At 71.1% G+C, this 25,673-nt stretch overlaps 3 protein-coding genes across 7 annotated transcripts; all 3 read right to left on the bottom strand.

Annotated features, from left to right (window-relative positions):
- Positions 1-293: 293 nt before the first annotated feature.
- USF1 (upstream transcription factor 1) lies at positions 294-5,232 on the bottom strand. Of its 3 annotated transcripts, none has more exons than XM_075176320.1 (11): positions 5,133-5,232; positions 3,976-4,044; positions 3,686-3,735; positions 3,300-3,418; positions 2,953-3,054; positions 2,677-2,869; positions 2,474-2,561; positions 2,165-2,223; positions 1,227-1,321; positions 997-1,125; positions 294-911 (listed from the first exon to the last, which is right to left on the bottom strand). In XM_075176320.1, the coding sequence occupies exons 2-11, from the start codon at positions 3,981-3,983 to the stop codon at positions 822-824; spliced, it is 933 nt and encodes a 310-aa protein (XP_075032421.1). In that variant the 5' UTR covers positions 3,984-4,044; positions 5,133-5,232; the 3' UTR covers positions 294-821. The 3 variants fall into 3 exon arrangements, with proteins under 3 accessions (XP_075032421.1, XP_075032422.1, XP_075032423.1); XM_075176321.1 differs by having other exon boundaries at positions 3,300-3,412; positions 5,133-5,224; XM_075176322.1 differs by having other exon boundaries at positions 3,300-3,403; positions 5,133-5,224.
- Positions 5,233-5,670: 438 nt separating this feature from the next.
- On the bottom strand, positions 5,671-13,405 carry ARHGAP30 (Rho GTPase activating protein 30). Of its 3 annotated transcripts, XM_075175956.1 has the most exons (13): positions 13,093-13,405; positions 12,481-12,583; positions 10,824-10,968; positions 10,663-10,745; positions 10,477-10,584; positions 10,256-10,383; positions 10,017-10,170; positions 9,613-9,713; positions 9,404-9,481; positions 8,690-9,151; positions 8,399-8,601; positions 6,902-7,229; positions 5,671-6,754 (listed from the first exon to the last, which is right to left on the bottom strand). In XM_075175956.1, exons 1-13 carry the CDS (start codon positions 13,199-13,201, stop codon positions 5,736-5,738), a joined length of 3,021 nt encoding a protein of 1,006 aa, XP_075032057.1. In that variant the 5' UTR covers positions 13,202-13,405; the 3' UTR covers positions 5,671-5,735. The 3 variants fall into 3 exon arrangements, with proteins under 3 accessions (XP_075032057.1, XP_075032058.1, XP_075032059.1); XM_075175957.1 differs by lacking the exon at positions 13,093-13,405 and having other exon boundaries at positions 10,824-10,964; XM_075175958.1 differs by lacking the exon at positions 13,093-13,405 and having other exon boundaries at positions 10,824-10,931; positions 12,481-12,534.
- Positions 13,406-13,858: 453 nt separating this feature from the next.
- NECTIN4 (nectin cell adhesion molecule 4) lies at positions 13,859-25,168 on the bottom strand. Its single transcript, XM_075175977.1, has 9 exons — positions 25,099-25,168; positions 20,631-20,984; positions 19,549-19,839; positions 18,521-18,635; positions 17,449-17,612; positions 16,240-16,387; positions 16,083-16,161; positions 15,516-15,620; positions 13,859-14,863 (listed from the first exon to the last, which is right to left on the bottom strand). Exons 1-9 carry the CDS (start codon positions 25,166-25,168, stop codon positions 14,606-14,608), a joined length of 1,584 nt encoding a protein of 527 aa, XP_075032078.1. The 3' UTR covers positions 13,859-14,605.
- Between the last annotated feature and the right edge of the window lie 505 nt (positions 25,169-25,673).

Here is a 25,673-nt window from a genome sequence, read left to right as displayed (position 1 = left end):
GGGAGGGGTCGCAGGGGGCGGGTGAGTGCTGCGAGGTGTGGGCAGCCCCCTCTAAGTGCCTGGGGGTCCCCGGGGTGCTGCAAGACGGGAGGGGGCAGGAGGGGCTTGGGGGGGTCCTTGGGTGCCCCCACCACCATTCCTGAGGGTCCCGTGGGTGCTACAAGGTGTGTGGGGGGGTCAGGGCAGATTTGGGGTCCCTGGGAGCCCCTTCCCAAGTGCCTGGGGGTCCCCGGGGTGCCGGAGGGTGCTACAAGGTTGGGGGGAGAGGAGGGGAATAAACTGTAGGACCTGGAAAAACAAATCACTATTTTTATTTATTTTCGCTTTTTAAATTCAGAGAGTTTTAAAAAAAAGTCTGGCCCCGCCGGGCCGGGCCAGCCGCAGCGGGCAGGGAGGGGGGGGCCACAGCACCCCGGGACCCCCACGCCCCCAGCGGCTGCCTGGGGCCGGCAGGGAGGGGCGAGAGGCACCGCGGCCCCCCGGGGAGGGGGTGCCCCGTGGGGAGGGGGGGCGTCGCGGGCACAGGCGGGGGGCCGGGAGACCGAGGCAGTGCTGGGGGGCAGCGGGGCTGGCACCCGCCTGGCCGAGAGCGTGTGCACGAAGCGCGGGGGGACACGTGAGAGAGGGGGGGGCGCGGTGACGCGGGGCGCCCGGGGACACGGCGGGGGGGCAAAGGGTTGGAACGGGGAGGGGGGGACACAAACCAAACGGGAGGGTCCTCATGTCACGCCGGGGAGGTGCTCGCTGCTGGGAGGGGGCGTTAGGCGCGGGGCGGGGGCGACCCCCGGGCCCCCCACCAGTCCCCGTCCCCGCCGTCCCCGTCAGTGGCTGTCGTTCTTGATGACGATCTCCACGCCGTGCTGGCGGAGCTGCGCCCGCAGGATCAGGTTCTTGTTCTTCAGATCCTCCACCTGCCAGGGGGAGGGGGGACACGGGGGTGAGGGGGAGCACAGACCCCCCCCGCCCGCAGCCCGGAGGGACCCCCGGCCCCCTGACCTGCTGCCGCAAGACCTCGTTGTCCATCTGGAGCTGGTCGAGGCCCTGCAGCTCCTCGGAGAGGCGGTGGTTGCTCTGCCGCAGCTCCTGGATGTAGTCGCAGGCTTTGGAGAGGATGCCACCCTTGCTCTGGGCGAGGGAACGGGGGGTGAGTGGGGGGCACCAGCACCCCACCGAGGTGCCCTTCACCCCGCAGCCCCCCCAGGGAGATGGCGCGGGAGGTCTCCCACCTGCCCCGACTTGGTGTTCTCCATGGAGCAGTCGGGGATGATCTTGGAGAGCTGCACGATCCAGTTGTTGATCTTGTCCCTGCGCCGGCGCTCCACTGCGGGGGGGGAAAGGGGGGGCATCAGCATCGTCCCGAGACCCCGCAGCGGGCACCGAGCATGGCGACAGGTCCCCGGACCCCTCGCGCAACCCTCGGCAGGGTATCCCCCCCCAAGCAGCACCCTCCTGGCTGGGGCTGGGGGTCGCTAACCCTGACTGCGCTGAGCCCGGCACCCGCAGGAGAGGGGCAGGAGTGGCGGGCAGGGACGGACCCTGCCCGGCTCCCCCCACCCCGGGCACCCAGCCCCTTGGGGGGCTGGGAAAGCAGAGGTGAAGCACCCAAACGGCCCGAGCTCTGCCCGTGCCGGACCCAGGCCCCTCAGGGTGCGGGCAGGGCGGGTGCCCTGCCTGCTCCCAGGGGGCGAGGACGGGAGAGTCATTTTTTGGGTCAAACCAGCCCAACGCCCGGGTTTTCGCATTTTTGAGTTGTTGTTTTTGAAGCCAAAGAAAGGAGGATCCTGGCTGGCGCTTCCACCCGGCCAGGCTGCCTGCGCTGGGCTGTGCCGTGCCGGGCACTCGCCCCCGCCGCCGTCCTCTCCTGGCTGGGGGCAGAGCCGGGGCGCCTGGGTGCCTTACCTGGGCGTGCTCGGGCTTCCCAAGGTTTGAGCTTAATCTTCCGAGCTCTGGCTTCCCCTGCTGCTGCTAACATTAGCTCTCCCAAAAAAGGTTTTACCCTTAACTGACAAGAGCTTTGTGATATGTCCTTAGTGCTTTTCCATCTAGGAGGTGGGAATAGACAGTGTTAACCCAGGGACGGCTCCGCTCCCCACGGTGCTGCACGCCGCGGTCCCCACCGTCCCTCACCGAGAGCAGGATGACCCCCCCTCCCTGCTGCCGGTACCTTCGTTGTGCTGCGCCCGGCGCTTCTCGTCCCGGGTGGCCCGCGGCGCCTCCGACTTCCTGGGGGAAGAGCGGCGGCGTTGGTCCCGGCGATGCCGGCGGGGACCTGGCCGCGTCCCAGCCTTCCCATGCCGGCATGGGGGACGCCTCGCTCCGGCTCCCGGTGCGGATGGGGGAGACCCAGCCCGCTCCCGAAAGCGCCGGACTACCGGAGCGTCCCCCGCTTGTGCCGGTCTCTGTGTCGGCACGGCTGAGGGTGGCTGCGACACCCCCGTGCCCGGGGTCAGCCGGGGAGGGGTCCGGTACTCACGGGGAGTAGGGGTGGGCGCGGGGGGTGATGGACCTCTGCGCTCCGCCCTGCAGCACCTCCTGGGGCGACATCATCACAAAGAACTGCCCTGAACGGCCCAAAATGAGAGGGGATCAGGTGGGGAGCGCCCCAAAACGCCCCGCGGAGGGGACCATGACTGCCTGGGGGTCAGGGACATGACGCCCCCCCTGCGACAGCCGTACCCGTGGGGGTGGGCTGCCCCAGGAGGGCCTCTGAGTTCTGCGTGGTGACGACGGCAGTGGCCGTGGTCCCCGCGCCGGCGGAGGTGCTGGTGTCGGCCACGGCCGTGGTAGGAAAATAGGTGTAGTGAGTCTCGGTGGCCGTGGCCTCCGTCTCCACCGCATCCTCGCTGGTGAAGGCGCCCTGGATGACAGCCTGGAGAGGAGGGACGACAGCGGGTGCCGTGGTGGGACGGGGCACCGAGGACGGCCCCGCTCCCACACGGCACCGGCACCCACCTGTGTCATGGACTGGGCCGCGGGGTAGCCGCTGATGGCGCTGGTGCCCTCCGTCTGTCCGTCCAGCTGTCCGTCGGCCACTTGGATCACCCTGTACATCACCTGCCGAGAGAGCCGCGGCTGCGGGGACGGGTGGCGAGGCGGCGGCTCAGCCCGCCCGCGGCCAATCCCAGCATCCAGATCTGCCCGGCGCAGGATCAGGCCGCGGCACTCCCCTCCCCGCTCCCCCTCCGGCTGTGACCGAGCCAGCGGATCCTCCGGGAGGGCCGCACCCCGCTCCGACCCCAAAACCCCCCCGGCCCCTCGGTGTCCCGCCCGGAGGGGACCCAGCTGGAGGGTCTGCGTACCTGCGTCCCACCGTTCTCTGTGCGAAAGACATACTTGATGTTGGGGTCGGGGAAGGTGGCCGCGGACTGGATGCTGGCAATGGCGACGCTGGTGGGATCCTCACCTGTGGCCACTGCACCTTAAGGCAAGAAGGGGGCGGGGGGGGGAAAGCCCATGACGGGGAAGGAGCCGGGGCGGGGGCTCCCGCGCCACGGAGGGGAGCTCAGAGCCGTCCCCTCTCTCCCAGGGGCAAGGACGGGGCCCGGCGTTAGCCCAGCAAGTGCCTCCAGCCACACGGTGCCTGATGCCGGGGCTAAACCGGGCACGGCTGGGGCTTCCTCACGCAGCCCCCGGGGCAGCCTGAGCCCCGAGGCCCCCCATGGCACGCAGTGGGGTCCCCGCTCACCTTCCTGGATTTGCACCGTTCCCTCTTCCGTCTCGGCTGCTTTCTGCTGCCTGCAGGGGTGAGGGGAGGCGGGTGAGGCGCGGGAGGGGCTGGGGACCGCCCCCATCCCAGAGCCGGGACCACCCGGACGTCACCCGGTCCCCTCGACAGCCCCAGCCCGGTGTCGGCCCGACCAGCCTCGTCACCGGCCCCCATTATCTGCAGAAAACTCACAGGCCAGAGAGGGCCTCGGAGCGGCCAGCGCAGCCGCCGTCCCCCCACCCGGCGCCGGCGGGGGTCCCGGCACTCACCCCTTCATCGCTCCGCTCCGTCAGGCATCAGCGGGGCAGTCGCAGATGAGCCTCCCGGCCTTCACAGCCCTGCGGGGAGCAGAGGCGGCGGCTCAGGGACAGGCCCCAGCCTTCCTCCTCTTCCTCCTCCTCCCTGGGACCCGCCGCTCTGCGCCGGAGCGGGACTGACGCCAGCCCCGGGAGGGGCATCTCCCCGGCGGCGGCAGGTCCCCGCTGTCACCGGCGCCCAGGGACAGTGCCAGGGCCGCAGGACAGGAGCGAAGCCGCCGCGGAGACAGCAAAGCTGGGTCCCGGCAGCGCCGCGGCAGCCCGGCCTTGCACCGGCCGCCGCGGCCAGACACCAGCCGGGGCCTCGGGTGCCGTTTTTGGGCGTCCCCCCGTTTCGCTTTCGCATTCTGGGTGACACAGCTGTCCCCAAAGCCACCGGGTTTCGGTCCGGTGGGCGACGGTTTGGGGTCCGGCTCGTGCCGGAGACCCCCGGTGACCCCGGGGCGGCCGTGCCAGCCCGCCGCGGTGACCCCGCTCCCTCCGCTTCTTTGTCACCCGGCGGCAGCCGGTCGGGGAGCCGGGGGACACCCGGGGGAGGGCACCCACACCGGGCCCTCGGCCCCCACCGCCCCAAAACCGGCCGACCCCCGGCGGGGCCGCCCCGGGGGGGGTTAGCCCCATGTTACGCCCCCAGGTCCCCCACTCGAGCGGGTCCAGCCCCGCGGCCTCGGTGACCCCCCAGACGGGCAGGCAAACGGGGGGGCAGCGGGGGGACCCCGCCGTGAGGGGGTGACAGGGCCGGGGGGCGACAGAGGGGGTGACAGGCCGGGGGGCGGCGGGGGTGGGGGTGACAGGCCGGGGGGGGCCGGCCGCAGCCCGGAGGGAGGTGACAGGCCCGGGGGGCCGCGCCCCGTGGGGGGGGCGGCGGGGGGCGGCGGATCCCGGGGGCCGGGGAAGGGGAGGGGGGGCCCGCACCCCGCCGGGGGCCGCGGCGGATGGGCCCGGGGGCCGCGGCCGGGCCCGCACCCACCGGCGGCCGCGGCCGGGCCCAGACCCGCGGCCCGCAGGCCGGGGAAGGGGGGTGGCGGCACGGCCCGGCCCCGCCGCCTCCCCCGGCCCTGCCGCCGGCCCCGGCCCCGGCCCGGCGCCCCCCCCGCCCCCGCCGTTACCTCGCCGCGCCGGGCCGCCCTGCGCGCGCTCGGCCCCTTGTCTCGCCATGGAGCCGCGCACATGCGCACGGCGTCGCCGCGCCGCCATGACGGGTCCGGGCGGAAGCGAGCTCCGCATCCGCCCCCGCCGCCATCTTGGGCAGGGGCGCCGCGTAGCGCAGCGCGCCGCCGCCGCCGCCATCTTGGCGCCGGGCACGGCCTCCCCGCCCCTCCCCACCGGCGCCATCTCAGTGCGTGCCGACCCCGACCGGCGCCATCTTAGACGGCGAAGCCAGGCGCTTCCGCCCGGCGCCATCTTGGGTGAGGGCGGCGCCATCTTGGAGACGGGCATCGCCCGCTGTACCTCACACTCCACTCGCGAAAACCGTCCCGGCCCGCGGGTGCCGCCGCAGCGGGGTGAGGGACGCCCCGCCCCGCTCACCCCCGCGACCCGGTTCGCGGTGCTGCGCGGGGAGCCCCGGCCTCGCCAGGGCCCTGAGGCCGCCCCGGGCGCTGCCATGTTGCGTCAAAGGAGGCCACAGCGGTAGACAAAGCCTTTATTGACCCCGTCGTCGCTCACGCAGGAGCAAATGTCCGCCAGCCCCGGCCCTGCATCCCCCGAGCTCAGCGCTCACCTGCCGCACCCTCGGTGCCCACCGGCCGCCGCGGCGGGGGCAGCGCCGCCCCCTCGGCCTGTGCCGCCGGCCGGGTCAGGCTCAGCCGGCTCCTCCCCGGCGCCTCGCCCTCAGGGGCCGCCACGCAGCTGAGGGGCCGCAGCAGCCGCGGCCTCAGGGGAGCCTTCTGGAAGGGCAGGGCCTTGATGGCGGCAGGCTCCCCCCCGCCGTAGGTCTGGATCCTCCTCACTGGGGCCTGGGCCGGCTGCTGCTCGGCGGCCACGGCCACCGCCGCGTCGAAGGACACGCTGCCGCCCTCCCGCCAGCCCGCTCTCCTCGCCCCCGCTGCCGCCCCACCGCCCCCGCATTGCTGGGGAGGCCCCTCCGGCGCCGTGGGGCTGGGGAGCCGCTGGGGCGGCGCAGCGGCGTCGCCCTCCGCGGCTGGGGACGCGCCGTCGGCCGGGGGCGTCCAGGGCTGCAGGGCTGGGGGGACCTTGGCGAACTGGGGCTTGGGGGGCACGACGGGGACCGACCGGGCCTGCTGCACCCTGACGGTGCGGGCGGCCAGGCGCACCGGGGCACTGCCGTCGCGGCGCAGCACGGCCACGGGCTCGGGGCGCCCCGGCTCCCCGGGGGGCTCGGCCCGGCTTGGCTCTGGGGGCTCGGGGGGAGTGCTGCGCAGCTCCGGGGCCGAGGCGGAGAGCGAGGGAGAGCCGGGGCTGCTCCCAGGGGTGGCACCGGTCCTCTCCGCGCTGGACGCGGATGGCAGGACCGGCTCAGGGGCCACCTCGAGGATCACCTCAGGGACCCCCTCGGGGACCAGGGGCTCCGCTGGCTCCCGGGGAGCCTCCTCCGGTGGGGCGGCTGGAGGGGACCCCAGGGAAGGCTGGGGTTCACCTTCCCCGGGCTCCTCCGGGGCGGGGGGACCAGAGCCAGCTCCATCCTCTTCCTCATCCAACGCATCGGGGTTGAGAACCGGCCCCACTCCTGCGGGGCCCCCGTCTCCTCCGCACTCGTCCCCTGGGCCGGCTTCGGCGCTGGAGTCAGTTCTGCTGGGGCTGGAGCCGCCGTCCGCGGCCCCTTCCCCTCCACCCCCCTCCCCTGGGGCCTGGCCGGTGCCCGGTGCCCCCCCCTCTGCCGGCACCCCACTGGGGTCCCCCGGGTGCTCCCCCTCACCCGGAGCATCCTCCTCCGTGGGGCACGGCCCTGTCAGCCCCGGCGTTGGAGACCTGTCCTGCGGCATGGCGGCGCTGGCGGTGCCGGGTTGGGCCGGTGCCGGGGTCCCCGTGGCCATTCCCTCGCCCAGCGGCTGGTCGAGGGGCTCCAGCGATGCCGCCAGCGGGCTGAGGTCGTCGTGGGCGCTGAGGAACATTTCGTCCGAGTCGGTGTCCCCGGCGCGGTCCTCGGCGTCGGAGCCGCTGGGAGCCATGAAGAACATCTCCTCGTCCATGCACTCCTCGATGGAGAGGTAGCTGGCGGGCTGCTCCACGGGGGGCTCCCCCGGCTGGGGAGGGACGGGCGGGAGGGTGACGGCCACGCCGGAGGCGTGCACGGAGCACTGCACGGCGCCGAGGCCCAGCACCGGGGCTGGAGGGGGCGATGCCAGCCTGGCCCCTCCATCCCCACCCTGTCCCCTCCATCCCCACCCCTGTCCCTCCGTCCCCACCCTGTCCCTCCATCCCAATCCCTGTCCCTCCATCCCCATCCCTGTCCCTCCGTCCCCATCCCTGTCCCTCCGTCCCCACCCTGTCCCTCCATCCCAATCCCTGTCCCTCCGTCCCCACCCTGTCCCCTCCATCCCCATCCCTGTCCCTCTGTCCCCATCCTGTCCCCTCCATCCCCATCCCTGTCCCTCCGTCCCCATCCCTGTCCCTCCGTCCCCACCCTGTCCCTCCGTCCCAATCCCTGTCCCTCCGTCCCCATCCTGTCCCCTCCATCCCCATCCCTGTCCCTCCGTCCCCATCCCTGTCCCTCCGTCCCCACCCTGTCCCTCCATCCCAATCCCTGTCCCTCCGTCCCCACCCTGTCCCCTCCATCCCCATCCCTGTCCCTCCGTCCCCATCCCTGTCCCTCCGTCCCCATCCTGTCCCTCCATCCCAATCCCTGTCCCTCCGTCCCCATCCTGTCCCCTCCATCCCCATCCCTGTCCCTCCATCCCCACCCTGTCCCTCCATCCCTGCCCTGTCCCCTCCATCCCCACCCTGTCCCTCCGTCCCCATCCTGTCCCCTCCATCCCCATCCCTGTCCCTCCGTCCCCACCCTGTCCCTCCGTCCCCATCCTGTCCCTCCGTCCCCACCCTGTCCCTCCATCCCAATCCCTGTCCCTCCATCCCCACCCTGTCCCTCCGTCCCCACCCTGTCCCTCCATCCCCATCCCTGTCCCCTCCATCCCCATCCCTGTCCCCTCCATCCCCACCCTCTCCCTCCATCCCCATCCCTGTCCCTCCATCCCCATCCCTGTCCCCTCCATCCCCACCCATGTCCCCTCGTCCCCACCCTGTCCCTCCGTCCCCACCCTGTCCCTCCATCCCCATCCCTGTCCCTCCATCCCTGCCCTGTCCCCTCCATCCCCACCCTGTCCCTCTGTCCCCACCCTGACCAGGGACAGCGGAGGTGACCCTCTGCCTCTCTCCAGCCCTGCCACCCCGGACCCAAAGCACATTCATGGCTTACGTTCATGAACCCGCTCTCCATCCCCTCCTCGATGGCCGGGAACCCCGCGCTGTCCCCAGGGCCGGTGTCCGGCAGCAGGGACCACGCTGCCGGCTCCCCGTCCCCGCCGCCCTCCAGCCACGTCTCCTGGCTCTCCAGGAAGGCGAAGGAGTCCCGCAGCTCCAGGGAGAGCCGGGTCTCCTCCGCGTCCGCCTTGCCCTCCCCTGTGGAGGGAGAGGGGGGATTGAGGCCGGTGTCCCCCCCGGCACCCCGGGGGTCCTGTGCCCGCCGGTCCTGGCAGCCGCCTCTCACCGGCGCGGTGCTCGGGCGCCTCGGGGTCCCCGGCGGAGCGGCGGGTGGGCGGCGGGGGGCTGGCGGGCGGCTCTCTGCCCGCAGCCGCCTGGGCCAGCGCTGGGCACGGCAGCCCCCGCGTCAGGCGGGAGAGGTTGGAGGTGATGTGGAAGGGGACGGTGACGGAGAAGGGGCCGGAGATGTGGACCCCTGCACACTTCTCGGCACGGCTGCGGGCGGCCTTGGGCGAGCGGCCAGGGGCCACCAGCGAGGCCCGGCCGGCTTTCGGCGTGGTGGGCTCTGACTTGGTGCTGCTTTCGCCCTCCGACTCGGGGCCCCGCGGCTCCTCCTTCCCCTTCAGCTTCTCCTCCAGGCTCTCGTCCAGCTCGGGGCAGCTCTCCGGCGCCGGGGCGCAGGTGTCGAAGCTCTCCCGGCGCTGCGAAGGCTGCTTCACCGACCGCTTCTTGTTCAGCCGAGGGTCGTCTGCGCCCGCCGGGGGGAAGAGTCAGGGCCCAGGGGTGGCCCGTGTCCCCGGACCTCCCCGCACCCGGGGACCCGGCCGGGCAGCACCGCGGGAGCTGCCGAGACGGAGGACCAGGGCGATGCCCGGTGGCTTGTGCATCCCCATGTCCTTTCCATCCCTACGCCATCTTCTCCATCCCCACCCTGTCCCGACGATCCCGCCCCGGGGACGGGGACCACTCCCACGGGAGCAGCATGGTGCATCCCTCTTACCGTCACCGGTGAAGGGGACGGAGCTGAGCGAGTCCATGCTCTTGGCTGGCCGCAAGCTTATTTTACCGCACTTGTCATCTGGGACAGGGAAGGAGAAGGGGAATGGGGACGCGCGGGCCGGCAGCGGGGCTGGGTTTGGGGACACATCGTCCCCCGAGCGATGGGGTCCCTCCCTCTGGACCCCAGCAGGGGGGACCAGGGCTCCCCACCTTTCTCCTCCGACTTCACCAGCTTGCGCTTGGCCTCGTGGCTGGAGCGGCCCAGGTTGAAGATGGACCTCCACTTCTTGGCCTTGAGGGAGCCCTTCCTCCTGCGGGACCCCGGGCATCAGCGGTGGCAGGCACGCCTGGGCACGCCTGGGCACGCCTGGGCACGCCTGGGCACGCTTGCGTGTGTGCACGAGCACGCACGGTGCCTTTGGACACGTGCAAGAGCTCGTGCACGCCTGTAAGCACACATGCAGGAGAGCACGTGCCCACGCTTGTGCATGTAAGAACACGTGTGCATGGGATCACGTGTGCATGGGATCACGTGTGCACGGCGCACGTGTGCTCGTGGCGCTGCCCGGGCCGGGGGGTCCCCGGGGAGGGGAGGGGGTGGCGGCAGGTCCTACCTGTGGTCGCTGAGCTCGATGATGGTGTGGTAGGGCCGGATGGGGGGGGGCCCGTCGCCCTGGCTGAGCGCAGCCGGCACGTGGTACGGCGGGGGCTGCCCGTCCCGCGGCCCCCCCCCGCCCAGCAGCAGGGACCGCCGGGGGGACTCGCCGCCTGCGGGCCACCGAGATGGGGTGTCAGGGTCCCGCTGGGGACCCCCTCACCGTCTGTGTTCCCCCCCTCCCCGGCCAGGACGTACTGCGGAGAGGAGCGTCCCCAAAGAGCTGCTCGACGTGGGTGAGGATGAACTCCACCACGATGGACTGGACGCGCACCTCCATGAACGCCGCCGTGCCGTTGAACCCCGTGGCCTCGATGTCCTTCGACCTGCCGCGGGGACGCCGGGGGGCTCTTAGGCTCCCCCGGGGAAGGGGGGTGCTCGTCACCCCGCGTCCCCTCGCCCCCATCCCCGGCGCTCACCGCAGCAGGTTGGGCGCCCAGACGATGGCCAGGTTCCTGGCGTGCATGTTGGTCTGGCTGCTGTAGGACGCCATGTGCAGGAGGTGCCGCATCAGGAACTCCAGGGTCCTGCGGGCACCGGGGCGCATTAGGGACAGCGATGCCCACGGGGGACACCAGGTTTGGGGTCCCCCCTCGCCCCTCTACCTATAGTGGGGCACCGGCAGCTCCTTCAGCACCTCCTTGATCTTCACAAGACGAGCCTCTTCCATCTGGATGGCCACCGCATCCTGCCGGGGGACAGGGAGGGGTGACAAGTGCCACCTCGCGGGGCTGGGGACGGGTGGCAGTGCCAGGGGGACACTCACGGCAAATTTGTCGTAGAGCTGGTAGGTGAGGAGGGGATTGGGGAGCTCGCGGAAGTACGCCTTGCAGAGGGAGCTGACGCAGTGGATGTCCTGCAGGTAGACGTCCTTCTGCAGGTCGGGGCAGCGGTCGCTGTCGAACTCCTGCCTGCGAGCGAGGCGGCCGGCTCGGCGGGAGGGACGGGGACAGGGGCGGGGGCAGGGACGGGCATGGCACGGTCCCCCTCCCCAGCCCCACTCAGCTGCCGTGCTGTGGAGGGTTTTCACTAGGGTGGGTTGGGATGTGTCCCCGGGGTGTCCCCGGGGTGTCCCCATGATCACGGAGGTGGGGAGGGTGTCTGGGCTGGTCCCTGCTGGTGGGGCTCGGGGGTGCACAAGGACCATCGTGGTCCCGAGGGGCTGCAAATGGGGTGGGTTCGTCAGCCGGGTCCTTCTGCTGCATGGCCGGGACGCTGGGGACAGGGGCATGGCGGGGACGGGGGGACGCTGGGGACACGGGGACTCTGGGGACAGGGTGATGCTGCGGGTGCCAGTGATACAGGGACAGAGAGGATGTGGGAACACGGGGGCTATGGGGGGACAGAGGGATGCTGGGGACACTGGGGGTGTTGGGGACACTGGGGGTGTTGGGGACATTGCAGACACAGGGGACGCTGGCAATGCTGGGGTTCTTGGAGACACGGGAAAAGGGGAGGAAAGAAACGCTCGAGGAAAGAACCGAAAGAGCAAAAGAGTGAAAAACCAAACCAGATATGGAAAGAATGAAAGAGAAAAAGAAAGAAAGAATAAAAAAGAAAATAAACAGAAGAAAAAAAGGAAGAAAAGGAACAAGTGAAAGAAGGGCTGAAGCAGCGACGAGCAGGACGGCGCCGAGAGCTGCGGAGGGCAGGACGGGGAAGGAAGGGGCCGTGGGGCGTGCGAGGGGGCGGCGGGGCCGGATCCGGCCAGCTCAGCACCGGGGGTGGCTCCTGCGCTGGCTGCGTCCGTCCCCCTCCCGTCCCTGTCCTGTCCCCATCTCCCTCTGCCCGGTCCCATCCCGTCCCCGTCTCCCTCCGGCGCGGTCCCAGCCCCGTCCTCTCCCGTCTGGTCCTGTCTCTGTCCCACCTCCATCCCATCGGGTCTCACGTCCAGCCCATCCCCGTCTCCGTCCCATCTGGGCCTGCCTCATCCCATCCCCGTTTCTGTCCTCTCTGGTCCCTCTCCCTCCTGTCCCCTTCCCCGTCTCCATCCCACCTGGTCCCATCTCCCTCCCGCCCGGTCCCAGCCCCATCTTCCTCCAGTCCCCACCTCCATCCTGCCGGCTCCCATCTCCACCCCAGCGCCATCTTCCACCTGTCTCCCTCCTGTTTTCCTCCCATTTGATCCCATCTGGTCTCCAGCTCTGTCTCCAGCTCCATCCCAGCTCCCTCTGCCTCCGATCTCCATCCCACCTGCTCCTGTCTCCACCTCCATCCTCTCCATCTCCATCCTGCCTCCATCCCACCTGCTCCTGTCTCCATCCCATCTCCATCCCACCCACTCCTGTCTCCATCTCCAGCCCATCTCCATCACCTCCACCTCCAGCCCGTCTGCTCCATCTCCATCCCGTCTCCGTCATCTCCATCCCCATCCCATCTCCATCCCCATCCCGTCTCCATCCCTCCCGCCCGGCCCCGCTCACCGCAGCCGCTGGATGTTGGAGGAGACGCCCGAGAGGCGGTAGATGCCGTCCACCACCCCGTGCTGCTCCACGAACCCGGTGCAGCTCCTCAGCACCTGCGGCACTGCGGGACGGGCACCCCGGGTCCGCCATCACCCACCTCCCCCGGCCCCAGACTGCTCCCTGCCCAGAGCTGGGGGTGACAGGGGGGAGCGGGGCCACCCACCCCCTGGGTACCCCAGTGACGGTGTCCCCACAGGGCAGCCGGTCCCTGCACCAGCCACGTCCAGGTCCTGGGGGCACCGGAGCCCCCGGCAGACTGGGGCCACCGAGTCCCCGGGGACGGGGCCACCCATCCCTGTCCCCTCGGGGCCACAGTGGGGCACCGAGATTGGAGCTGTGCCGAGGCGCCGGGACCCCCCCAAATCTCAGAGGGGCCTCGGGAGGCGCCCCGGCTGCGACGCTTGCTCAACCGCCGGTGATGCAACCGCGTCGCGTGAGTCACCCCCGTCCCCTCCCCACAGCACCCTCCCGGCTTCCGGCATCCGCGGGGGCGACCCCCAAGGAGGGGCTCGGTGGGACCCCACGGAGGGGGGGCGCGGGCGACGGCGGCGCTCACCGGTGGGCGCTTACCGTCCTGCCCCGACTGCTGGAGATGCTCCAGGAGGTCGCAGCCGAAAACCCGCTCCTTGGTGCCGCCCTTGCGCCTCGCCTTCTGCCGGGCCTTCAGCGCCAGCGACATGGAGGCGGCGCGGACCCCCCGGCGGCGGGGTCAGATCCTGCCCATGGCCCGAGCGGGGCGCGGGCGCCGCGGAGCCCCGGCGCGGCGCTGGCGAGGGCCGGGGGAGGCGGGCGGCGAGCGGAAGCGGCCCCCGGGGAGGAAGTGCGGCGGCCCCGGGGCCCTGACGCAGCCTCGAGGGCCCGGGGCGTCCCGCTGGCGGCGGCAGGAAGGTGGCGGCTGCCTTCGAGGCCGCTTCCTGCTCCTCGGCGCGTCGAAACCGCAGGGCAGGGCGCAGGCCGCACGCTTGCGCGCGCGTCCGCCCGCTCCTGCACGCTCGTGTACGGTTGTGCACGCTCGTGCACGCTTGCATGATCTTGGGCACGCTCGCGCTCGCTCGCGCGCCCTTGCACGAGCTTGGGCGTTCTCGCGTGCCCCTGTGCGCGTTTGCATGAGGTTGTGCACACTTCGGCGTGCTCCTGCACGCTTCCACGGGCACGCACGCGCTTGTACGCCCAGCGGCACGCGGGTGCACGGGTGGAACAGCCAGACGCGGCCGTCCTTGCACACGCGTGCACGAGCAGCGTCCCGCGAGCGCCAGCCCCCCCGCGTCCCCGCGTCCCCCCCGGCTGAGCCCTGAAGCACTCAACGCAGGGTCCCAGGGTCCCGCGCGGGGGTTTATTTACAAGCGCGGCCGGGCAGCAGCGGGGGGGCGGGGGGGCCCCCGTCCTATACAGGTATGTACATGCGGGGCGCGCTGTCCCCGGGGACCCCCCTGCCAGCCCCGCGCCCGGGGGGGGCCCGGCCCTGGGGGGGTCCCCTCGGCAGTTTTGGGGGGGGACGATGGGGGTTTTGGGGGGCTGTGGGGGGGAGGGGGCAGCCGGGATCGGGGAGGGGACACAAGCGTCCCAAGTGCCACCGGCAAACCGCATCCCGAGCGGGGACGGCCGCGTGTCCCCAGCGCCGCGCGGGAAGGAGGTGACCCAGAGTCCGAAGGGATATTTGGGGGGGGTGGGTGATCCCCGCGGGGGCTCCTGCCCCTGTCCTGTCCTTGGGGTGCCCCACATCGGTGGGTGTCCCCACGCCCATGGGTGCCCGGTGGCTCCAGCGCCCACGGGTCCTGGATGCTGCTGTCACCTCCTCTCTGGCCAGCCACCGGTGAATGTCCCCAGCCTTGTGCCAGCAGCAAGGTGACAACGGGGGCCCGGAGCCCGTCCTGGGGCACAGCGCTGTCCCCAACCCCATGCCAGCAGCGACGTGATGCTCGGGGACCGGAGCCCTGTCCTGGGGCACGGTGCGTGTCCTCGACCCCGTGCCAGCAGCAGGGTGACGCTTGGGGACCGGAGCCAGCCCGGTGGGCGGGCAGAGCCGTGGGAGCTGCAGGGGGGGACGGGGGTCCCTTGGGTGCCCCCCCCGGCCCCGCCCGGCTCACACCAGGTGCCCGCGGCCGTTGATGTAGATGCCGTTGGTGGTGGGCTTGGCCTGCAGCATCCCGTTCTCCTGCACGAAGTGGGTCATGGCCTGCTTGATGGGGTCGTCCCCCCTGCTGCCGCCATCCTCCTCCTCCTCCTTCGGCTCCTTCCCCGCCGGGGCGGGCAGCAGCGGCGCTGCCGGCACCTCCGTCTGCGTCTCGATCTCCCGCACCGTCGAGAGCGTCGAGTAGCTGCGACCTTCGGGTTCTTCGCTCTGCGGGGACGAGGGACGGGTCGGGGTCACCGCTGATGAACGAACACCCCCAGGGACGCCCCCGGGGCTGGGCTGCTGCCGTGGGGCACGGCCAGGGACACGGGACGTGGGTACGAGGAGGTGCACGAGGGCTCAGTGCGTGGGCGTGCAAAGGTGGGTGCAGGTGGGAGGGCTTTGCACACCCAGCAGGGGCGTTGCACACATGGAGGGGGGGTTGCACGTGTGCAAGGGGGGGGTTGCACACGCGGAAGGGGTTTGCACACATGGAAAAGGGGTTGCACACCCAGCAGGGGCGTTGCACACATGGAGAGGGGGTTGCACGTGTGCAAGGGGGTGTTGCACACACGGAAGGGGTTTGCACACATGGAAAAGGGGTTGCACACCCAGAAGGGGGGGGTGCGCACCCAGAAGGGGGGGATTGCACACCCCGAGGGGGGTTTGCACCCATGGAAGGGGATTGCACACATGGATGTGGGGGTTTGCACACCCCGAGGCGGGGTTGCACACCCAGAACGGGGGGTTGCGCCCGCACAGGAGCGTGCCGGAGGCGGAGGACACCCTCTGACAGCCGCAGCCCCGGGCCCGGTGCAGGGATGAGGCTGAGCCGGGCCCCCCGCCCCACTGTGCCCCCCCGCCCTGCCGCGGCTCTCACCATGGCGGAGCAGATGCTGGTGCCGCGCAGGCTGTCCCCGCGCAGGCTGTCCCCGCGCAGGCTGCCCTGCCGGCTCTCCGCGCGCAGCTGCAGCGTCTCCTCCAGCTGAAGCAGCCCCGTGAGACCCGGCACCCCACGGCCCAGCCCCTGGGCACCCTGCCCCCTGGTCCTCCTTCAACACCCCCATACCCCGCACCCGGGTACCTCGATACCCATCACCCTGGGCACCCCAACACCCATCCGGGCACCCCAACACCCATCACCCATGGTATCCCAAGACCCACTTCCTTGGGCACCCCAACACCCATGGCACCCCAATACCCATCACCCAGGGTACCCCAAGACCTACTGTCCTGGGCACCCCAACACCCATCACCCTGGGCACCCCAACACCCATCACCTCGAGTACCCCAAGGCCCATTTCCTTGGGCATCCCAACACCCATCACCCAGGCACCCCACTGCCCATCAGCCAGGGCACCCCAAGACCCATCATCCTGGGGGATGCCCAAGACCCATCCTGCCCGAGGCCCCCTCCCTTGGGCACCCCACCACCCAGGCCCCCGACCTGGGTGCGCGTGTCGGTGCTGTGGCTGGAGTGCAGGCGGCGGATGGAGTTCTCCCGGGTGAGCGTCAGCTCCTCCTCGCTGGGGACACGGGGGGACACGCTCAGCACGGGCCCTCCACGTCCCCCACCGCCCCCCACCCCTCTCCCCGTCTCTTACTACTTCTCGGAGATGCGCTTGGTCTTGCGCTTGTGGTAGAGGGTCATGACGACGACGACGACGACGAGGACGCAGAGCAGGACGGCGGCGATGACACCCACCACCACCACCGAGGCCGAGACCAGGTCCACCTTGCGCACCTCGTTGTCTGCGGGGACACCCGTGGGGTGGGCGGGCGCAGTGAGGGGGGCCGAGGAGATGGGGGGTGGAGATGTGGGGGGGTGGGTGGGTGGAGAGGGGAGTACATCCACGGACAGACGGATGGAGGAGTCCATGGGTGGATGGGTGGACGCGTCCACGGATGGATGGACGGAAAGTACGTGGATGGACGGGGAGGTGGACGGATGAGTCCGTGGATGGATGGACGAGTGCATCCACGACGGATGGATGGGTTGATGGATGGATGGACGAGTACGTGGGTGGATGGGTGGGTGGGTGGGTGGACGGGTCCACGGATGAGCGGGAGGTTAGGTGAACAAGGGGTGGGGAGATGGAGGGACAGAGAGAGGAGGCAGGGGGATGGAGGGAGGGATGGACAGACGGATGAGTAGACAGATGGATAGGGAGATGGGTGGATGAGTGGGTGGATGAGTGGATGGATGGGTGGGTGAGTAGATGGATGAGTAGATGGGTGGGTGGATGAGTAGATGGGCGGGGGGATGAAGGGACAGATGAGTGTACGGATGGGCGTGCAGGGGGATGAACAACCGGATGGTGAGAAGTGCAGGGGGGATGGATGGATGGACGGACAGATGGACAAACGGGTGGATGGGTGAAGAAGTGGAGGGAGAGGTGGATGGGCAGAGTGAAGTGGTGGGGGTGATGGACGGTACATGGGTGGGTGGACAGACAAATGGAAGGACGGACAAGAGGACAGATAGAAAGATGGATGGACAGGCAGACAGACGGACGAACGGGTGAAGAGACAGAAAGGAGCGCTTGGGGGAGGGCAGGTGAACGGACGGAGGAAGGGGCTGGGGGGACGACACACGGGCGGGCAGACGGGCCTGGGCAGGGACGGGCGGGCGGCAGGAAGGGCGGGCGGGCAGACGGGGGGACAGACGGACGGGCGCAAGCAGCACGGAACGGCGCTGCCCCCCCAGCCAGGCTCCCACCGCCACCGAGCACCTGGGACGCCCACCCCAGCGCCCACCCGCCACGGCACCCTCGGGGGGGACACGGGTGCCCCGGGCCCCCCGCGGCGCCCACCTGCCACCCTGCCCTTGATGCTGACGTTGGCCCGCGCCTCCTTGGCGGCCACGCGGTTGGAGACGCGGCAGACGTAGTCCCCGGCGTCGGCAGCGGCGAGGGGCCGCTGGAAGACGAGGGTGTCCCCCTTCACCCGCACGCCGGCGGGCAGCGGGGCGTTCAGCCTGCGGCGCGGCGGCACCGTCAGCCCCCGGCGTGCCCGGGCGGGCGCAGGCGGGCGGCGGCGGCGCCGCCATCAAAGCCGGGGCTGCCGGTTCCCACGGCTGACGCCCTGCCCCGGCCCTGGCGGGGCTTGCCCGGGCACGGCACCACCTGCCGCGCTCGCCGCCGCCGCGGCCCTCGGCACGGGCACGCCTGGGCAGGGACACGGCGGGGACGGGCACGGGCGGGGACGCGGTGGGGGGGCATGGCAGGGACATGGGCATGGGTGGGGGGACACGGCAGGGACACCGGTACAGGGAATGTGGCACGGGTGGGGGGACATGGCAAGGACATGGGCACGGGAGGGGGGACACGGCGGGGGACACGGCAGGGACACCGGCACAGGGGACGTGGCACAGGTGGGGGGACGTGGCAGGGACAGGGGCACAGGCTGGGGACACAGCAGGGACATGGGCCATGGCAGGGACACGGGCAGAGACAAGGGGAACACGGCAGGGGACACTGGCATGGCAGGGAGGACACAGCAGGGGACACGGCAGGGACACCGGTGCAGGGGACATGGCAAAGGTGGGGGGACATGGCAGGGACATGGGCATGGGAGGGGGCACACGGCAGGGGATATGGCAGGGACACCGGCATAGGGGATGTGGCACGGGTGGGGGGACATGGCAGGGACATGGGCAGAGGCAAGGGGAACACGGCAGGGGACACCAGCATGGCAGGGAGGATGCGGCAGGGGACATGGCAGGGACACGGGCACAGGCAGGGGACAGAGCTGGGACAGGGGACACAGCAGGAACATGGACACAGGCAAGGGGACACCACGCAGGGATGTGTCAGGGCCACCAACACGCGCGAGGGGGACAGCGGGGCCGGGGCCAGGCGCAGGGGCCGGGGACAGCGTCCTCACCGTGTCCAGTTGTAGGTGGGGGGCGGGTTGCCGTCCCCCAGGCAGGTCAGCGTGGCCCCCTCCATGCCCTCCTGCCACTCCTCCGTGTGCCCCAGCACCGAGGCGTCCGACAGGTCTGGGGACAAGGGGACAGTGAGGGGACGAGCAGGGACGGTCCCCGTGTCCCCACGGTCCTGCTGTGCCCCCCATGTCCCCAGTGTGCCCCCGTGCCTTTCATCTCCCCCACGTCCCCAGCGTCCTCCATGTCCCCTCCATTCCCAATGCCCCGTCCTCCACGTCCCCAAAGTCCTCCATGTCCCCTTGCCACCCATGTCCCCCACGTGCCCCAGGCCCCACGTCCTCCATGTCCCCAACACCCTCCACCTCCCCAATGCCCCCAGTGCCCTCCATGTCCCCCACGTCCCTCAACACCTTCCATGCCCCCGTGTCCTCCGTGACCCTCATGTCCCCAATACCCTCCACGTCCCTCAATGCTCCTCATGTCCCCCATGTCCCCAGTGCCCCCCATGGCCTCCACATCCCTCAATGCTCCTCATGTCCCCCATGTCCCCAGTGCCCCCCATGGCCTCCACATCCCTCAATGCTCCTCATGTCCCCCATGTCCCCAGTGCCCGCCATGGCCTCCACGTCCCTCAATGCCCCCCAAGTCCCTCAATCCTCCCCATGTCCCCAGTGCCCCCCATGGCCTCCACATCCCTCAATGCCCCCCATGTCCCCCATGTCCCCAGTGCCCCCCATGGCCTCCACGTCCCTCAATGCCCCCCATGTCCCCCATGTCCCCAGTGCCCCCCATGGCCTCCACGTCCCTCAATGCCCCCCATGTCCCCCATGTCCCCAGTGCCCCCCATGGCCTCCACATCCCTCAATGCCCCCCATGTCCCTCAATCCTCCCCATGTCCCCAGTGCCCCCCATGGCCTCCACATCCCTCAATGCCTTCCATGCCCCCGTGTCCTCCATGACCCTCAATGCCCCCCATGCCCTCCACGTCCCCAATGTCCCCAGTGCCCCCCATGCCCCGGTGCCGCACAGGCAACGCTGAGGAGGTGGGTGATCCTCTTCTCGTGGCGCAGGCCAGGGTGGGCCACCACGCAGGTCAGGCTCTTGCCGTTCATGCTGCGCCCGGGCACCAGGAAGAACTCGCTGGTGACGGAGGCGGAGCGGGCGTGCGCCGAGCGGCGCGTGGCGTTGGTGCCGCGCACCTCCGTCTCCCAGCGCACCGAGGGCACCGGGTTGCCCTCCGCCGTGCACGAGGCCGCCAGCGTCCGGCCCTGCCCCTCCTCCAGCGGCGGCCCCGGGTTCAGGATGGGCAGCGGCGGCACTGCGGGCGGCACCGGCGTCAGACCCGCACCGGCATTGGCACCCGTGGGTGCTGCCCCGCTGCTGGGCTCGGCCGTACCGGTGACCCCAGACCCGCCTGCCCCCACCCCGTCCCCAGCGTGACTTACTGGGTGCCCAGTACTGGTTACCCTGTGCCCAGTGCCCACTGTCCTGTGCCCACTCGCATTGCCCCGTGCCACCGCCCCGTGCCCACCACGCAGTGCCCACTGCCCCGTAGCCATTACCCCATCGCCTGCGCCCACCACCCCATTGCCCCACGCCCATCGCCCACCACCCCAAGCCCAGCACTGCTCGCCCACTGCCCCATTGCCCCGTGCCCATTACCTGGTGCCCATTGCCCACTGCCCACCACCCCATCCTCACCACCCTATGCCCACCACCCCATCCTCATCACCCCACGCCCACCACCCCGTGCCTGCTGTCCCTTGCCTACCGCCCCATTGCCCCACGCTCATCGCCCACCATCCCATGCCCAGCACCGCTCGCCCACTGCCCATCACCCTGGTCCTATTGCCCACTGCCCCATGCCCACCACCCCATCCCCAGCACCCTATGCCCATTGCCCCTTGCCCACCACCCCATCCTCACCACCCCATGCCCACCACCCATCACCCCATGCCCAGCACCCCATGCCTGCTGTCCCTTGCCCACCACCCATCACCCTATGCCTGCTGTCCCTTGCCCACCACCCCATTGCCCCCTCCCCATCACCCCATGCCCATCCTCGTCCCCCCGTGCCCACCACCCACGGCCCCACGCCCAGGCACTCACCCAGCACCTTGAGGGTGAGGCGCCCCTCGAAGCTGCCCAAGGGGAAGGTGATGAGGTGACACTCGTAGTCGCCCTCGTCCCCCTGCACGGCGTTCCTCAGGAGGATGGCGCCGTCCTCCAGTGCCCCGCTCGCCCACCGCAGCACCCGCCCGGCGTAGGGCTCCTGCACGTGCTCCCCGTGCTGCAGGTTGAGCACGGCCACCTCGGCGCTGTGCCCGGCCGGGCCCCGCTTCAGCCAGGTCACCTGCACCACCTGCTCCTGCTCCTGCGCCCGGTACCGGCACGGCAGCACCACGTCCTGGCCCAGCACCGCCGTCACGCTGCGCTCCACCTCCACCACCCCCGAGCGGCAGCCTGTGGGCACCCAGGCTGGCACCGGCGCGCTCGCTGGGCGCGCTTGTGCTGCCGCGTGCTCACGCGCTCCTTCCGGCACGCTTGTGCTTGCACACGCTCGTGCTGGCACTCACGCACATGCACCAACACCTGGGCACGCTCCGGCACGCTTGTGCTTGCACACGTCCATGCGCTTCTTCGGGCACGCTCACGTGCGCCCGTGCTTGCGCACACCCATGCATGCCTGGGTACACGCACATACATGCGGGCACGCTTGCGCACACTCAGGTACACTTGTGCTGGCACGTGCACACGCGTGCTGGGGCGTGCTCATACACATGCAGGCACGCTTGGACACGCTTGCGTACACTGGCACGCTGGGCACGCTTGTGCTTGCACACATCCCTGCGTTTCTTCAGGCACGCTCACATACACTTGGGCGCATTTGAGCACGCTTGCACACGCTTGTGCACACATGGGTGAACTCACATACATGCAGGCACGCTTGGACACGCTTCCACACACTCCAGCACGCTTGCGCACACTTGTGCTTGCACACACCCACGCGCGCTTGGGTGCACTCGCATACACTCAGGCACACTTGCATGCACCTGGGCGCACTTGTGCACACTTGTGCTTGCACACACCCATGCATTCTTGGGTGCGCTCACATGTGTGCAAGCGTGCTTGGGCACAGGCGTGCTTGCACACACTCACGCACGCTTCGGTGCACTCACATACCCACAGGAACGCTGGGGCACACTTGCACACACTCAGGCGCGCTCAGACATACTTGTGCTTACAAGCGCTCCCGCGTCCTTGGGTGCACCCACAATCACTTGGGCACATTTGCGCACGCTCATGCACGCTTGTGCAGGCTCGGGCATGGTTGACACACTCGTGCATTCCGTGGTGCACTCACGCACGCTCAGGCACACTTGGGCACGCTCGGGCATAGCTGCGCACTCAGGCATGCCTGAACGCCCTCATATGTGCTCAGGCACGCTTGTGCACACTGACACAGGCTTGGGCACGCTTGCACACTCATGCACACTTGGGTGTGCTTGGACACGCTCATGGGTGCACTCTCATGCTCACGCACACCCGGGTGCGCTCCCACGCATTTGGGCACCCTTGCATGTGCCCACGAGCACTCAGGCAAGCTCACGCGTGCTTGGATGTGCTCACACACGTGCACACTCACTTCAGGACGTTCGTGCATGCTCGTGCACATTTGGACACGCTCGGGCATGGTTGGGCACGCTCGGGCACACTTGGACGTGCTCATGCTTGCACACACTCAGGCGCGTTTGGACACACTCACACATGCTCATGCATGTTTAGGCACGCTTGCACACGCACAGGCATGCCAAGCACACTTGTACATGCTTCTGCACACTTGTGCACCCCTGGACACACGCACGCGTGTTTGGACATGCTCACACATGCTCATGCACACTCATGCATGCTTGGAGGTGCTGGTGCATGCTTGGGTGTGCTCACACATGCTCATCATCCTTGGGCATGCTTGCACATCCTTGGACACAGCTGTGCACACTCCTGCACGCTTGGGCATGCTTCTGCACGCTTGTACATGCTCATGTATGTTTGGGCATCCTTACGCCGGCACAGGCACGCTCGTGCACACTTGGGCACGCTCACACATGTGCAGGCACACTCAGACACGCTTGGGCACACTTGCAGACATTTGCGCACACCTGCGCGCTCTCATGCACGCTCACGCACACTTGGGCACCCTCACACGTACGCGGGCACGTCCACCCACGCTCACGCACGCTCGGGCACGCTGGCACACACCTGCACGCACCCAGGCCTGCTTGCACGCTTGCGCTCGCTCCTGGATGCCCCTATGCTCCCCCGCACACGCGTGCGCGCGCTCCCGTACCCCCGGCCGCCCGGCAGCCGCACGCAGGCGTGCGAGGCCGGCGGGTGTCGGGGCGGGGCGCGGGGCCCGCCCAGCCGCTCGGCGACGCCGGGGGAAGCGGCCAGGCCGGCACGGCCAGCCCAACCGGCCGGCACGCATGCCGGGCTCTGCCGTGGCTTGCGGAGGGCTGCCGCCCCCGCCGGCCCCCGGGGCCTCCCCGCCGAGCCCCCCGCCGCGCCGCTCGCCGTGCCCGGCCTAATTACCCCCCGATTAGTCGCCGGATTAATTAAATAATTGCGGCGCTGCCCGGGCCGTGAGTCACGGCTGCGCTGCCCCCACCGCCCCGGCCCTGCCTCAGTTTCCCCTTGCGCAGCGGTGGGTCCCACGGAGGCCGGGGGACCCGGCGGGGTCGGGGGGCCGGTGGCGGGGTGGGTGCTGGGTGCCGGGGTGCTGGGTGCCGGCGGGGCTGGCGGGCGGCCCCCGCCGCGGGGCGTCCCCACCCAGCGGGGCCGAGCGCGTGGGAACGGAGCCGGGAACCGGCTCGACCGGATCCCGCGGCCCCCACGCCCCGGCCGGGCTCGCGCCCGCGGGATGCGGGACCGGGGAGATGGGGGTCCCGGGGGGTGAGGGGGGAAGCCCAGGGGGTGCACACGCGTGTGCACACGCAGCCCCATCTTCGCACCCACGCGTGTGCACAGACCAGTGTCGCCCCTTGGTGTGTGCACAGGGGCGGTGTGCCCGTACATGCGTGTGCGCTTGTGCCCCCGACACACACACACGCGTGTGCGCTTGTACCCCCCGACAGACACACACACGCGTGTGCGCTTGTACCCCCCGACAGACACACACACGCGTGTGCAGCCCCGACAGACACACACGTACATGGACCCCTCTCCAAAGCGCCCACACGCGTGTGCGATCACACGCGTGCCTGCCCCATGCACACCGCGCACACGCACGCATGCACACGCGCGTGCACATATGCGTGCCCCCACTCGTGGGTGGCGTGGCAGCACCCACCTGAGCGGGGGGGCCGCAGGCCTGAAGCCCGGTCACGGGCTCGGTGCGGCTCTGTGCCCCCGGCTGGTGGGGGGCCACGGCCGGGCCGTCCCTCACTCGCAACACAAAGCCCCTGACCCCCCCCGGGCTGTGAGTCACGGGGGGGTCAGCACCCCCTGGGGTGACGTCACCCCCCGCGGCGCCCAGCCTGTTCCCACGGGTCCTCGGCCAGTGGGGAAACTGAGGCACGGCGGGGGGGGCAGGGCACTAAACACCTCCCCCCGGCAGCACCCTTGGGTGCAGCACCCAGCGTGGCACAGCTGGGGGGGGGAGGGGTTGCCCCCCCCCCCCCCCCCAGCGTCGGGGAGACAATGGGGCGGGGGCGAGGACCCCCCTGCGCAGCCCGGTGCCCCCCACTCCGTGTCCCCCCCCCCGTGCCGGTGTCCCCAGAGGGGCGCGCCCCGTTCCCACGGTATGTCCCCCCCGTGCCCTCAGAGGGGTCCGCCCCCCCACTGGGGTGGGGGGGGCACACGCGGACGCGCAGGAGCGCGCACACGGACACGCACACGGGGTGCGCGCACACGCGTGTGCGGCGCCCACGGCGCAACCCCCGGCACGGCGCGCACACGCACAGCCCGACCCTGCCTGCCCAGGCGCACGGACACGCACACCGACACGCGGCCACGGACACGCACACGCGGCCACGCACAGACACGCGGACACACGGACACGCACACGCGGACACAGGTGCGCGGAGCCACAGGTGCACACGCGAGCGCACACACGTACACACACACGCGTGTGCGACATCCCCCCCACCCCACCGTGCACGCACATCCACACCCCCCCCCAGCGTGTGCACACGCGTGTGCACCCCACTCCCCCCGGGCCCGCCCCCGCCCCCGGGGTTCGCTCCCTCCCCGGTGCCCCCGCCCCGGTGCTCCCGGTGCCCCCCCGGTCCCGCAGCCCCCGGGGAGCCGCTGCCCTCGCTCCCGGTTTCCCACCCCGGGGGGGGCGGAGCCGCTGCCCCCGGTCCCGGTCCCAGCCCCGGTCCCGGTCCCGGTCCCGGTCCCGATCCCCCCGTGCCCCCCGCCCCGAGGGAGCCGGTGCCCCCGCCCCGGTCCCCACCCCCGGTCCCGTCTCCCAGTCCGGAGCAGCCGGTGCTGCCGGTCCCGGTTCCCCCCCCGGGGTCCCGCTCCCGCCCCGTGTCCCGGTCCCCCCCCCCCGGTCCCGGTGTCGGTCGTGCCTTACCGGTGGCGGCGAGGAGGAGGAGGAGGAGGAGGAGGAAGGGCGTCCCGGGCCGCATCCCGCGGGGGGCCATGCGGACACCTGCGGGCTCACGGCGCTGCTCGGCCCCCGGCCAGCACCATCCGGGCCGAACCGGGCTGCACCGGGCCGAACCGGGCGGAACCGAGCCGAACCGGGCTGCACCGGGCCGAACCGGGCTAAGCCGCACCGGGCTGCTCCGGGCCGAACCGGGCGGCTCCGGGCCGAGCGCGGCGGAGGGGCCGGTGCTGCGCCGCTCCGAGCCGGGACGGGACAGGACGGGCGGAGCCGGGGGCGGGGGCGGGGCCGGAGGGGGCGGGGCCTGAGGGGGTGGGGTCGGCAGGGCGGGGCCGGGCGGGGCGGACCGGTCTGGCGGGTCGGGGCAGGGGCGGGGCCGAGGGCGCGGCCTTAAAGGGGCGATAGTCACCGGCGGGGCGCGGTGGGACCCACCCGAGCGCTCCCTCGCCGCGTCAGACAGCGGCTCCCGGTGACCTCCCCGTGACCCCCCGTGATGCCGCCGGTGTCCCCGGTGGATGTCCCCGGTGGGTGTCCCCGGTGAC

Source organism: Calonectris borealis, chromosome 29 (assembly GCF_964195595.1).
Source record: "Calonectris borealis chromosome 29, bCalBor7.hap1.2, whole genome shotgun sequence".
Classification (NCBI taxonomy): Eukaryota; Metazoa; Chordata; class Aves; order Procellariiformes; family Procellariidae; genus Calonectris; species Calonectris borealis.
This window is presented reverse-complemented; position numbering and strand designations above follow the sequence as displayed.